Genomic DNA, 14,582 nt, shown 5'->3' on the forward strand with positions numbered 1-14,582 from the left:
TGATGGTGCAGAAATAAACTTCAGCCTCAGTCTGAATTCCATTCAGAGACTGGATTAATGTGGTTTGGGTACTTCCCTGCCAGCAATGTACCAGAGGACGGGGGCTGCTCTGTGCTCTGGGCTGGGTGAGGGAAATCCAGACCTACTCTAGGGAGGATATGAACTCCCAGAGAGCAGCGAAGGAGCCAGGGCTTTATTATGGCTGTGAAACACCGAGATGCAGTCAGGGATCCAGGGGGATACACAGGAGGGAGTACATAGGATTTCCATAGGCAGAGAAGAGAGAGGGCAGACCCAGTGGAGGAAGAGCTTGAGCAAAGGCTTTTATAAACAGGACTGAATATGATGTATACAACTTCTTCCGCTCCATCAATCACCTCTGTCCCCTTCTCCCTCATCACCCATCCTCCAGACAGAGCAAAATGGGCTTCTCTCCCAGTATTGCCAAGCCCACTCCACAAATGCCCCAGGTCTGGAGTCCCTGGCCACCAGCACATTGTCTTGTAGGGCTGACCCAGATCGTTCCAGCTGCAGTGGACAGGCGGACACTCAGAAGGGCAGCCTGGATGGAGATACCAAGGAAATCAGCACCCTGGCCGTGACTCCCCGGTCACCAAAGCCCTCAGCGTGGTCACCCAGGGAGGCTGAGCTTGCTCTGCAACCTGGCCAGCTTCAGGTTCTCAGAATGTGTGCTGAAGCTGTCACCAGTGAGCACGTGGACTTCAAAGTAATTATGAAAGCTATAGGAACAAGAAGTAACGCGTTCATTCATTAGCAACAAATTACACTAAATTATCTTAGCAAATAAGGCAAAATGTCAGCTCAGTGGCTGGCAGAGACACATGTTGGTCCTTACTCCCAGCGCCCTGAGAACGGGGTCACATTCTGCAGGAACCGCTTAGGAGAGGATATTGAAACACAAGAGGCAGGAAGGGAATGGGATAGGGTGCAGACTAGGACCCTGGGAGCCTGACAGTCTGTGAATCATGCGACTAGACGGGTAGACTCCCGATAGGTAAGTTTTAAGACTGAGGAAGGACTAGAGGCCAGAGACCTTGCAGGAGGGTAGTGGAAGGCAGTGGAGGAGGAAAGATGCTATACTCTTGTCACTCTGGATAGAGCAGGTCTGCAGAACCATGGAGGCCACAGAATATCCTGGGGCAGAAGCAAGTTTGAGGCAGGGAGGAAACAAAACAGGAAGAGCGTGAAGGGCGCTTCCTTGAGCCTGGCAAACGCACACAGACTGCTGGGCTGCAGCGAGCAGGACAGATGGTCCTTCCCTTCGTGGTGCTGGAGGGAGGGAGGGAGCCAGAACCTGCCATGTGACTGTGCACATCTGGAGGCCTTGGGGCGACAAGGGAGGGAGAAGGGGAGGCAGTGGAAGAGGAGGGAGCCCCGTTTCTCCTGTCCTCAGGTGAAGGGGGCTGAGTCATCATCCCTGACACCCCATCTTTTCTCACTTCCCTGGAGCCTGGGTGCCTGGTCTGACCAAGGGTAGGAACTCAGGGTTCCTGCTCTCCTCTGGGTCCCACAACACAGGGAATAGGGCCCCTCTCTTCTCCACACTAAACAAGATTGCTTCCTTTAACCTTTCTTGCACCTGTATTGTCTGTGATTCCTTTAGTGAGAAAACAAATACCCTTTGGTCTGATTCAGTCATCACTGAGAACAGCTGGCTTGTCTCATGTGCCTGGTCTCCAAAGCCTCGGCTCAGGGCTGTCTGTCTGAATCCTATTTCTCATTAACTTGTAAGCTAGGCAGGAGCCCCTGGGGTACGCACATCAAATATTTAGCAATGATCTCAAACAGCTGCATCAGAACTTCTAGGGGTGGGGCCCAGGCACTACTCTTAATAAAACTTTCTTAGGTGATTCTAAGGTGCAGCCAGGGTTGAGAATCATTGGACGAATGTGATCTGGAGCTGTATCACTAGGAGCTCAAGGATCAAGGAGGTGAGAGGCTGATCTACTGTGAGCTGAAACATTTTGATCCATGGCAGGGCCTCCATCTGAAAGGGACAACAATGAAACATGTCCAGAGGAGGACAATAGGGGTGAAGAAACCATATGAGCTGAGGGAAGTTGAGGGGAGGGGGTTCTTTTGCTTCTCAGGTGCTGGGGAAAGGCTGGGGACAAAGGTCGCAGACCCTCTGTCTCTGAGGGCTGGGATGTGCACGCCCCATGAGCCCCAGTGCTTCCTGTGCTCTAATGAGCACCACCTCATTAGTGGTGAAATAGTGTCACCATAATTACCTGGAGCTGGTGGAGCCAAATGGCCAGGTCATGAACACCCTCAGACACAAGTGCAGGGAATTTAACTTGCCCTGAGGCACCTGCATCCAGTGAGATGCTGATGAACGTGGCCCCATTCCTGTGGTCAGGTGTGGTGGGTACAGGATGCAGGGCTCAGCCCAAGGCCCAGCGCACACTCAGACGGCTGCTCCCGCCCCACCCAGCAAGAGGCAGACGCAGTCACCTCCAAGACTGGGGTCCCAGAACCACGAAGACCGCTAGTTCCTGGGGAACTGAGGCGGGGCCACCACAAGGTAGGTGATGAAGGGGAAGGTGGTGCAGGGCGGGTGGGGGAGAAAGAGAGGCCCACAGGCCCTGTCTGCTGCTGAGTCGGGCTCCGTGGCGGAGTCCCTGAGAGCCTGGCTGGGGCGGCAGTTCTCAGCACCATTTTTGCCCTGTCTAGAATCCATTTTGCTAGTGGCCCTAAGTGTTCTTCATTTACAAGTTCTTGCTGCCACAGGGACTGGCTACAAAGGCAACCCAGGGGCTTCCTTGGTGGCACAGTGGTTGAGAGTCCGCCTGCCGATGCAGGGGACACGGGTTCGTGCCCCGGTCCGGGAGGATCCCACATGCCGCGGAGCGGCTGGGCCCGTGAGCCATGGCCGCTGAGCCTGCGCGTCCGGAGCCTGTGCTCCGCAACGGGAGAGGCCACAGCAGTGAGAGGCCTGTGTACCGCAAAAAAAAAAAAAAAAAAGGGAAGAAAGAGAACTGACTTGAGAAAATGGTAAAGAAAACAGAAAAAGAGTTGCAGAACCGTATGTACGATCTTCATTTTTCTAAATGTGTGAAAAGCCTGGGGAAGAGGCTGGAAGGCTATCGAACCCTTAGCAGTGCTTCCCTCTGAGTGGGGGGACTGGAGGTAAACACAGCCACTCTATACATTTCCGTATTGTTTGCGTTTGTGGTGTTTGAAGCTTCTGCCCCCCCCACGCTCTCTACGTTACGGCTGCTCACTTCACGGCAGCTCCGCTCCTGCCCCTCTGTGAGTGCCCTGCACTTGGAGGCCTGGGTTTTGGACTCCTCGGAGCAAACTTTGGCTTCATGTCTCAGTTTAAGACTTGGGCCTTGCATCAAGATCTTTGGCCATTGCCCAGCTCAGAATCTGCCAGGGTCTCTGCTCATTGGCCCACAGGTACCAGCAGCATCCCACTTGGCAACCACCTCCCGGGATGAGCAAGGTCAGGTGCCTCTCCCTGAACAGGCCCCATGGAAGGTGCCGTCCCTGCCTGTGAGTGGAAGCAGAGTGCTCTGAAGAGGAAGCAAGCAGGTAGAGAAAGGTAGGGCACCCCCCCCCCACATACACCCAGTCCCCTCCTCCTGAGTAGTCAGGGCCACTAATTGGTCTTCACAGCCTTGGTTACATATGGTCCTGGAGGTGAATTCTGGTCACACCTCAAGCCAGGAAAATGAACCCTTGCTCTGTCCCCTCTTTAATATGGATGTGACACCTGCAGGCTACAGCTTGTCACACTGTGAGAATTATTTCTCCATTAAAACGCAGGAGTTGGAGTTTTGCCCAGGAAGGCAGCTAAAAGTACTGCTCTCTGGGGCCCCAGTCACCAGGGGACTTAGTGGCCACCTTCCTCACTCTCCAGCCCCCAGGGAAGTCCCACACCTGCCGGATCCCTCCCTTGAGTATTTGATACAGCATCATGTCTGAGCCGCCCTGTCGGAGAGAAAAAGCACCGGTTACCGTGCCTGTTTTACTGATGGGCAAACTGAGGTTCAGACAGCTTGCTCTGGGTCACTGTCCTCCATCTACAAAATCATGGAGGGAGCAAGCGTGTGCAGCCCGACTGCGGGGAGGGCAAGATAAGCCGTCACGCGTGCCCAGCACTTTACAGTTTGTAGTGTCTTCTTCCTGCTTCGTCCAACCCTCGCAACGATCCTATGAAAAAAGAACTACTGTTGTCCCCACCTTACAAGTGGGGTTGATGCCTGGTGAGGTGAGAACACGCTCAAGGGCACAGGGGGAGATAAGGGGCAAAGGCAGAGCCTCAGCACAAGGCTTTTGATTCTAAAACCCACCCAGACGACCAGGGGTGGGACTTCTAGCAAGATCTCATCCCCAGGGTCATCGACTTTAGAAGAAGCACCCCAGTTTGTAAAGAATGCCACATACTTTTCAGAAGAGGACTCGTCACCCCTTCTTAATAGATAAGGAAATGAAGGTTTAGGGGGATGAAGGACTTGGTCACAAGATAGTAGCAGAGCTGGGAAAAAAATGTCAAGTGTCCTGACCCCCAGCCCGGTCTCCTCCAGCTGCCCCAGGGCCTGCAGAGCTCGGGGACTGACTGGCTGGCCAGTTCTGAGACCCTGGCACCCGGGGCAAATGAGCCCTGTGCACTCTGCAGGCTCCCAGGTCCCTGAACCCGGTTCTCTGGAAACTGTTTGCCTGCCACATTCAACCCCTCTTCCCAGTCTTTGGAGCCGGAAGGTGGTGAAAACCTCAGGCCCATTTTTCATATAAGAAAACTAAGGCCCAGAGAAGCTAAATGCCCAGCTCAGGATCACAGGGTAGAACTAGGTCCTGGACCCGGACCTCTGACTCGGGCCTGGTGCCCATTCCACTGGGTCAGCCAAGAACAGCACACAGAGCTCCTTTCCTGTGTCAGCTTCTTATTGGGTCTCAGCTTCCCCATCCATGAAATGGGGGCATTAGCCCTTAAACAAGCCTGAGGTCTGAGTCTTCTGAGACACAGCTATTAGTCTTCTGAGATAAAGCTATTTCAGGGTGGAGCCCCCAAAAGTGACCAAAGGGCCTGGCTTTCTGGACAGCCAACATCACTTTACCAAGGGGGAAACTGAGGCTAGAGAGGGGGTCATGGAGACCCCATGACTTAAGGACAGTGACAGTAAGGAGATCCAGGTATCCCTACTCTGGCTTCAAACGTCCAGAAGGGAACCCTTCCTGCCAAGTCCCGCTGCCCGCCCTACTGCCACACATTTTGCAGAGAAAAAGCTTTCTACAAAGGCGTTTATTTTTCCCAAAATACACCACCAGTTAACAAAGTTCCTCAGAGTCCCATATTTAAATTAGAAATCCCCACATCTTTCATTCCTGGTGAAGGGAGGGATGTCAACAAGAGGACATCAGATCATCAGAAGTTTACTCCACTGGAGGCTGGGGACCGGCCAGAGACAAGCCAGGAAGTGGCTGCCCAGCCCCAGAATAGCACCATGGTGGGAGAGGGGGCTGTCCCTGCCCCCAAGCTCCAGCCAGCGAGGAGAGGCCCCAGGCTTCCCCTGTGCTGCGGCTCTCAGCTTCCCGGGGTCTGTCAGGCCTTGGCCGCCTGCCCCCCTGCTCATGCCTAGAAAGACACTTTGGAAACCATCAGATTCTCCAGTCGTGGTGAGAGGCTTTGTCCCTCTCTCCAGGTTTCTGCCCCCACCCTCTGTTCTGGGTAAGGATTAGGGATGGGATGGGAGTGAGGTATCCAGGGAAATGCAGTACAGGAGAGGAGTACAGTAGCGAGCCAGGCAGGAGCCCCTCACAACCACTCTTTCCTCACGGGTTTCCCAGCTGAAGGGCAAGCTCCTTAGGGAGGGGCTTGTCTTCTCATGTGGGGTCCCCAGCACCTAACATAGCGCTGACACCCCATAGATGCTCAGTGAACATTCCTTGAGTGGATAAACGAAAGGGAAGTCAGGAAAAGCAGAGGGACAGAAGCTGACCCCAAGGGGGCCCACACAGCCGCCCAGAGACCCAGTGTGACCAGCACGTGCTTCCCGTGGGGAGGGCGGGCAGAAGGTGGGGCTCACAGGGCACAGCCCAGGGCGCCACAGAAGAGACGGGGCCAGGGGAGGTCTTCACGTGTTCCAGCACGTGTACCTGCATGTCTGCATGCCTGGGGGAGGGGCCCTGTCTTCACTTAGTAGGACAGGGGAAAGGCCAACTTTAGGGACAGAGCAGAAGGAGAAGCCTCTAGACTCGAGGAAATGCTAAGGCTGCAGTGGCCCTGTCAGAGGAGACAGAATTATGGGCAGGTGGGAGAAAAGGCTGAGAAGTGATAATTGGTGACTGTGTATCACATCTTTGAAGAAAAAAGGCAGCCAGCTGGTCCATGTAGCATATCCATTGGAGAAATAAGGCGGCAGGATGATTTATGTATCATGTCACTGGAGAAATAAGGCAGCAGGATGACTTGGGAATCATGTCCATCGGAGAAATAAGGCTGCGGGGAGGTCTATGTATCGTGTCCTTTGCAGAATGAGTAGACCCGCTAGAGTAGAAGCCATCTTTTAAGGGCAGAGAAGCCCCCAGCCTAGGGCTCACACTGAGGCCCCAGTGCAGCCAGAGGTGGGAGCCCCAGGGCAGGGCAGCAGCTCCCTGGTCCTCGTGGTCAGGCTATTTCTGGTCCATCATCTGCATTTCATGATGGGAAGGAGAAAAAGAGGGGAGAGCATTAAATGCAGGAGTTCTACTGTCGGGAGCGTGCCAGAACTCCAGGGATGTGGTCACATACTCAAGGGGAAGAGTATATGTGACAGGGCCCAGCAGTCTGACTAGCAGCCCCCTGCATCACTGCCCTTGAGGCTCAGACACACACACACACACACACACACACACTCACACAGAGCAGCTGGGCATCAGACAGACCACGAGGGTGCCTGGGGGAGACTGCCCAATCCTTGCCAGCCTCTTTCTCAATCCCCAGGGGTTCACCCACCCTGCACACAACCCTCCCCTCTGTCTGGCACACTCTTCCCTTCCCAACTCTGCCCCCACACCCTCCCTGTCCTTTGATCCATCTTCTTCACCCCATAGATTCACACCCCTGGCCTCACTCCACTCCCTGACCTGCACGGAGAGTTTAGAAGATGGACCGGGGCATGTGTGACCCTGCCCCTCCCTCTCCCATCCTTTGGGCTCCATCTGTCCCTGGAAGAGTAGCTCTCCCTTCTGGGGACTGCCTCTGTGCTTGTCCAGCCTGGCCAGAGACCAGGGAGCCAGGCTGCCACACTGGGGAGCAGGGTCAGGCGGCCCCCTGCTCCACACACCCAGGCTGACGTTTTGATCTCCATCTGCTCGATCCTTCTATGCCTCATTTGGTTCAGGACAACGGGGAGGTGGATAATTTATCTCCATCCCTCCAGACCCCAACACAGGCCTCCACTCCTGCCATGGGACGTTCTACAGCATTTTGAAGGACTTGCTTTACGGAGCACTTCTGCATTTGGCACCTTGGCATCTCGTAAGGGAGGTGTGACAGGAACCCCCCTGGAAGGTTATGGGCAGAGACTTAAAGCGAGGTCTCCCCTAGGGGGCTCTTTCTTCTGCATGACGCTGCCTTTCTTAAGACCCCCTCACCCAGCTTTTATCATGAATTCTGCACAGGTTTCTGAGGGCCCCACTGCCCCCCACCTCTGGGAGTTTCCTGAGCACAGGGCCTATGTCCTTCCTTCCTTTCTTCCCAAAGAAAAGCTAAATGCAGGGATGAGCCTCCGGGGACTTGGTGAAAGTTTATTTCCTAACAGGGACAACAAGGCAACCTGAAAATTATTTAAGGCTCCATAACCTCTGGCCAAAAATTAAGGTCCCAAAACCTTTGATTTTCTAGCTGGAAGCCACTCATATTTAATGACAAGTCTGCATCAAGGAACAGTTTGTTCAAAATACACACGCACACAGACACACACACACAGACACACACACATATTTACACACAAACACACATACGTAGGTGTGGCTCTTGGTTACTTTTTTTTTTTTTTTTTTGTGGTACGCGGGCCTCTCACTGTTGTGGCCTCTCCCGTTGTGGAGCACAGGCTCTGGACGTGCAGGCTCAGCGGCCATGGCTCACAGGCCTAGCCACTCCACGGCATGTGGGATCTTCCCGGACCAGGGCACGAACCCATGTCCCCTGCATCAGCAGGCGGACTCTCAACCACTGCGCCACCAGGGAAGCCCTCTTGGTTACTTTTAATAAGGAAGAATCTCAAACTAAACTAACCTCCAACCAACCACTTGCTAATGTAACTGCTGATGTTACAGTAATCTAAATAATAATGATTGCTAATACTTACTAACCACTGACTACGTACCAGGAACGTGGCTGTCTAGCTGAAAACCACATTTCCGAGCCTCACTTGAGTTAGGAGTCATGTGACTAGGTTCTGACAAATGGATATAAACGGGAGTGACGGGAGCTATTTCTAGTCAAGCCCTAGAAGAAAATGTCCCCTCCCTCTCCTCTTTCCCCCTTACTTCTGGAGGGGCTGTGGGAGCTGGAGCAGCTACTCCGGACCTGGGGCTGGAAGCTTTGAGTGGAAGAAGACAGAAACCAGGTAGCGGAAGTTGGTTCCAGGGCACCAGTGGCCTTAAGACAACCTCGACTCCTGTCCTGGTTAAGCCTCTATCATATTTGCGTCCTGTTAGAGCAGCGGGGACCTTGGTTTCTCTGCCATTTCAACGGGGGGAATCGAGGCTGCTCTTCTGGGGAGGGAGCCTCAGGGCAGCAGTGAAGGGTGATAATCACCCCCATCAACAACAACCCTCCCCAGCCTCCTACACACAGGCACAAACGCAGAGACACACGATCTCAAACACAGGCGCAAACGCAGAGACACACGATCTCAAACACCACGTGTCTTTACCTTCTTTGCTTTCAGAGTGTTTCAGAGGCCGCAGGGCTGCAAAAAAAGGAAGGAGTACACAGTGAGGGGGGCACCGTGAAAAGTGGTGGGGTAGGGTGTTGGGCAGAGAAACAGGAGCCAAGGAAGACATAAAGGCGAGAAGAACTGGGAGAAGGCACAGTTGAGAGGGTGAGCACAACATCACAGCACCAGAAAAGGGGCCCTCGGCTGCTATCCCAAGTCCCAGCTCCACTCTGTGGCTTGTCACAGGGCCTCAGTTTTCTGCATCTCTATAATGGGAACAACTCCCCGGCCCTCCTACGAGCTGGAGATGTGAGAGTACGCTGAGCTGGCTCTACAAATAGGGTGAAGTGAGGCACTGAAGGAGGCTGCAAGTGTCCCCCGGTGGGCCTGGGATTGTGCAGAACTGGGACCCAGTGCTCTCTAAGCCTCCCTCTTCTCCCCACTCCCTCCCTTCTGCCAATTATACCTGCCTCCGAGCATGAAAAATGAGGCCTGATCCCAGGGCTGTCTCCACACTGGCCACACCCGGGGACACCAAAGGCAGAGAATTAATTGACATAATTTACAGCAGTCCCCAGGGGTCTATTTCCTGCCCTTCCTTCTGCGGGTGTTGGGGGGAAGCTGTGTCAACTGGCACCATCCCAAATGGCTCAGTGGGAACCTGCCTCCCCCAGCTAAGAAGCCCAGGGAAGAGAAGGCAGTGAGGCCTCCAGCCCCCGCTGGGCTCCAGGCTCACGCCATGCCCTTTGCAAAGTCACTCGAGATAGCTTCAAAATGGCCCTCTGGTGCCATCAGGGCAGGACGACATTTTACAGATGAGAAACTGAAGCCCAGAGGAACAAAGCACTTTGACCAAAGTCACACAGCCTCTAAGCAGAGTGGGACTGTGTCAGGCTGATAATACAGTCCTAATAACAGGACTGCAAAGTATGGAGCCCTTACAGGTGCCAGGTATGACACTAGGCCCTTTAGATACATGATCTCATTTAATTTAACCCACAGAACCTATGAAGGGAGCAGTTAGGAGGAGACTGAGACCCAGAGAGGCAAAGTGACTTGCTCAAGGCCACTCAGCTTATATGAGCTGGAGCTGGAACTAAAACCCAGGCTGCCCTGTCTCCTGAGCCCTCACTCCACCCCTAGGAAGCCACCAGACTAACACAGTGCAGGTCCCTCAGGGTTGAGTAGCCTGGTAGGCGGGTAAAGGCAGAGGCAGGAGACACGAATCAGCACCCGGGAGACCTGCCTGAGGTCTAACACTGAGCAAAGACAGACGCACCTAGGTTGGGAGCCTCAGTCCCCGGGACACACTTCATTCAAACCTTCAAGTGAACGTGGCCCCTCCAGACGCTGGAGTCCTCTCCCCTGTCCAGTGTCAGCTCTTAGCTCAGACTTACCCGTCTTAGATCCTTCTCCATCCCCATCCTGGTCCTCAGCGCCTGGAAGAGTGAACCAAAACTTCCTCAGCCCCACTTTCATCACTGAACTTCTGCTCCCGGGAGCACGAGAGCAGGTAAATGGGGCTGAGCAGGCCTGGTCTGTGGTCCAAATGCTGGACACAGGGTCAGAGACCAGCACAGAGCAGAGTTCTGTGGCAGGACGAAAGGGACCCCAGCCTGGAGCCCACCACTCACCTGGCCAAGGACCATCTACTTGCCCCTCCACCATCCACCAGCCTCATCACCCACCGTCCACTCACTCACCAACCCAGTCAGCCACCCCCTCCAACGTGCATACCCACCCGTCTATGGTTCCTCATCCTTCCGCAGCCTGCCCAGCCACCTGCCACACAGGCAGCCACCCACCTGTTCCAACTGACCAGTCTCCTCTCCGTTCACATATGCTCTCCTTCCTGACACCCAGTCATCTCCCACCCCTCACCGTCTACTTTCATGTTCACCCACATACCACCCACCAGGGTCAACTCACCCACTCACCAATGTCCACTCACTCACCCACCACTCACTAGAGTCAACTTACCTATCAAGGTCAAACCACCTACCAATCACCAAAGTCAACTGCTGCTGACCCCCCAGCCCAAGCAAACAGCGGCTGCTTCAGACTCTGCCCCACCTGGAGGCAGACACACCCCCTCACGGTGACAGCAAACCCACGATGCAGCCACGCTCGTGCTACGCGAGTTCCATGTGCTTTCACTCACAGACACTCCCATGTGACACAGGCTCTCACAGTCACGCTTGTTTGCACAGACACATCCATCCCCTTGTCACACATCCACCACTCACTCCCAGTCACACTCATACCCACACTCATCCCGCCATGTCTGCACACTCCCGGGCAGGCTCACACTTGTTCACAACACATGTTCGGCCTCAAGATCACACACACACACACAGTCTAGCTGCATTTGCACACCCACACTCATTCTGTCACTGCAAAGTGACACGCTGATGTCACAGACACACTAACATACCCAGAGACACACACGCGCACACACGCACACCCCCCTCTCACTCACCTGCGTTCTCTTCCTCACAGCTCTGTTTGATCTTTCTCCAGCACACGAAGGCCAGGGCCACCAACAGTGCGACGAGACAGACAGAGAGCCCCACGGTCACCCACAGGGCCTCAGGGGGGAATGTCATGGGCTGCCCTGGGAGGGGAGATGGGGAGAACGGAGAGAGACTGTCATGCCTGGCCCCCAGTGGCCCTGAGGACAGCCCCTCTGCCTCCAAGGTGTGAACAGGGGCTCCTACCCTCACTGGGCCCCGACACCATGAAGAGAGCTTACTTAAGTTCCCGGGCCCCTTCCCTGCCCAACCATACACCCTCTAAACCCTGACAGCCGTGGCTGCTGTGGACAGGCCTCAACCTGGGAAGGCTGAAGAGTCTGTGGTTGATGCTCAAGAACCTTCCATGGCTCCCTACTGACATGAGAATAGTGCTTCAGTCTTCTTCTTTGTAATTCCACTGCTGTAGCCAAACTGGTGTCCTAACCGTTCTCTGCAGAGGCTCCTTCCAGCCCCCTCACCGTTGCTGTCAGTTTCCTCCACCTAAAAGCTGCTCCCCATCTAGCTTACGATTCCTCCTCGGGAGGCCCTCCCTGATTACCCCAGTCCCACCTGGTGATACCCGCCCCCCCCATCTTATAGATCAGGAGTTGGCAAACTACAGCCCGTGGGCCAAATCTGGCCTGTGGCCTGTTTTTGTACAACCCTTGAGTTAATGATTTGTAAAGGGTTACCAACAAAAGGAGAGGCAGCAGCAGCAGTAGCTACAAAGATGGTACGTGGCCCACAAAACCTAAAATATACATTATCCAGCCCTTGACAGAAGATGTTTGCCGATTCCCGTGTAAAGATGAGGGCGGACACCGAGGGTGCCAGAGTGAAGGCTCTGGGTTTACCCAAGAGGAGGAGACTTGCCAGGGGAATGTTTCTGTGAAACGCTGAGGGCCCCCCCTGTTAGCTATCTCAGGGCAGAGGGAAGGAGTTGAGCCACCCTCGCCTGGGTCAGGGCCAGCAGCTGTTCTGAGCATACCATCCTCCAGCCCAGTCCCAGGACCCACGCGGGGTCCTGAGCAGAGAGAGGCCCTGGAGACAACAAATCTAACAAAAGCCAGGGGGAAGGCAGCTCCTGCAGAAGGTGCTGTCAGAGCAGACAGCAGTGCCATGAACCCTTGGGCAGTGGAGACCGTGACACAGATGCAGGGATCTGCAGCCAATGTCACTTTGAACGGGCATGGCTGGCAACGCTGCCGCTCCGGATATTGGCAGCAAAGGGACCCATCACCCTGACGAGCAGGAGCAGGGGAGGAGGACAGGAGCTGATACGAGGGGCCTGGAGGGTCAGTCCCTGATGCTCATGGAAGGGACCTCTGGGAATCCCAGGGTGGGGCCCCCGCAGGAAAGCAGAGCCACGGAAATACCCAGGAGGAGGGACTCTTGCTATGTCCACCCTCAGGCTGGTGTTGGTGCCTGGAGCACAGGTCAGACTTGCCCTCATCCCACCAGTCAAGGACAGAGCGGGGCTCAGACCTGCATCTCCAGGCTCCGTGTCCAGTGTTTGCTCCATAAAGCCCCCTCCACATACAGCACCCCCAGGTGTGGGAGAGACCAGGCTGGAGGACTGAAAGTCTCAATCCCAGAGTGTTTAACAAGGCTCAAAGCTGCCTGAAGCAAAATACAGGCCAAGGGCTCCAAAGTAGGCCAGACTTGCTCTCACAAAAACAGGAGGCTGGGTGGTGGGGAGGAGAGAAAATTAGGCTGAGAGGCTAAAAGTTGCATTCTGGTTCCGGTTCCTCTGCTCACGGCAGGCTGCCGGAGCCAAGGTCCACAGACCCCCGTGTTTGAGTTTAGAGGGGCCACAAACCCTCAAAACTTAAATGCAAGTGACTGCATTTATCATGTATCCAATTTTCAGAGAGGTGTCTAATCACCGAAAGAGTCAGAGCCACTGTGCTAGCCTGTGGCCTTGGGAAAGTTCTCTCTTCTCTCTGGGTTCCAGTTTCCTCATCTGTGAAATGAAAGCACTTTAAATGTCAGCTACTGAAATTTTCAATAAAGAATTTTCTCTTAGGTGGGGTAAATGTCCCCAGTGAGCAGGAAAGGAGGATGGCAGCTGACATGAGAGGCCGGTCTATGAAGCACACTGAAGAAACCCCTGGGGATCCCAGGGTGGGGCTCCTGCAACAAAGCATGGAGCAGAGCCACAGAAGTACCCAGGAGGAGGGGCTCTTGCTATGTCCACCTCTAGGCTGTTGTTGGTGCCTGGAGCACAGGTCAGCCTTGCCCTCATCCCACCAGTCAAGGACAGAGTAGGGCTCAGACCTGCATCTTCAGGTACAGGAGTATAACCACATTTATATTCACAAGCCCTTTCTACACAGTGTGGCAAGTATCCAATTCAGCTCAGTGTGCAAATTATCACAGAGTTCACCAATCCTTCAGGGTCCCCTCAACTCTCACCTGTCCCTAGAGACTTCTCCTGAAACTCCAGCCCATTCTGACCACCCCCCCTTCTCTGAAAGTTTCACATTCTCTGTCAATCCTGCTCTAATATTTCTGATTCTCTCCTGTGGATACATCAGACCATATACTGTTCTCTAAAAGGTCAAAGAGACCCCTCGGGATATCCAACAGCCCAGGGCAGTGACTCCTCCCCAGAAAGTACAGACCTGAGAGTCTCCAGAAAGAGGGTGGGATCAATCTTGGGGAGGGGGTGGGCAGAGGGAACACAGCCTTGCCAGAAGGAAAACCCTAAAAGAGAAGGAGGAATGAGCCTGAATTTCTAGAAGGCAAGTGTGATGGGCACTGCCTCTGAGCTTGCAGAAGTGAAGGCCACGTAATGTCCATGTAAGTGGGGGCAACAGGAAGATAGGAATAAATCTGTGAATCTAGAGGCTTATGCAGAAACTGGCCACCAGGGGGATTAGGACTTGCATGGGCTGTGGGTCGGGTGGAAGTCATGGAAGAGAAAATAGGAGAACCAGATGGACAGAACGTGCTGTCCTGACCCCAGAGAATGCGGGGAGACCCCTGGGAAAGCTTAGGTGGCCCATGAGGAGGGACAGAGGAGCCAGAATGAGGTCCAAACAAGGATTAAGACTGCCTCTCCTGGCCTGAGTGTGGGCCTGAGCCCGCTTCACCTGAGTGCCACTCAGGTGGGCAATAAAAGGAAGGGAAGTGCGTCTGGGCTAGGACCCCAAAACCAGAGATTCCGGCAACTGCC

General features: G+C 54.4%; 1 protein-coding gene across 2 annotated transcripts in view; it reads right to left on the bottom strand.

Moving 5' to 3' along the window:
* Window positions 1-354: 354 nt before the first annotated feature.
* CD276 (CD276 molecule) overlaps window positions 355-14,582 on the bottom strand; it is a 35,295-nt gene continuing 21,067 nt past the window's right edge. The window contains exons 7-10 of one of the 2 annotated variants that reach the window (XM_032624545.1): window positions 11,371-11,505; window positions 10,289-10,330; window positions 8,889-8,924; window positions 355-740 (exon numbers count right to left, since the gene is read on the bottom strand). In XM_032624545.1, the coding sequence (XP_032480436.1) occupies window positions 673-740; window positions 8,889-8,924; window positions 10,289-10,330; window positions 11,371-11,505 (281 nt within the window). In that variant the 3' untranslated portion in view covers window positions 355-672. Of the gene's footprint in view, window positions 741-5,251; window positions 6,658-8,888; window positions 8,925-10,288; window positions 10,331-11,370; window positions 11,506-14,582 lie in introns of those variants that run through there. The other variant, XM_032624547.1, reaches the window with a different exon arrangement.

This window comes from Phocoena sinus, chromosome 2 (genome assembly GCF_008692025.1).
Source record: "Phocoena sinus isolate mPhoSin1 chromosome 2, mPhoSin1.pri, whole genome shotgun sequence".
NCBI lineage: Eukaryota > Metazoa > Chordata > Mammalia > Artiodactyla > Phocoenidae > Phocoena > Phocoena sinus.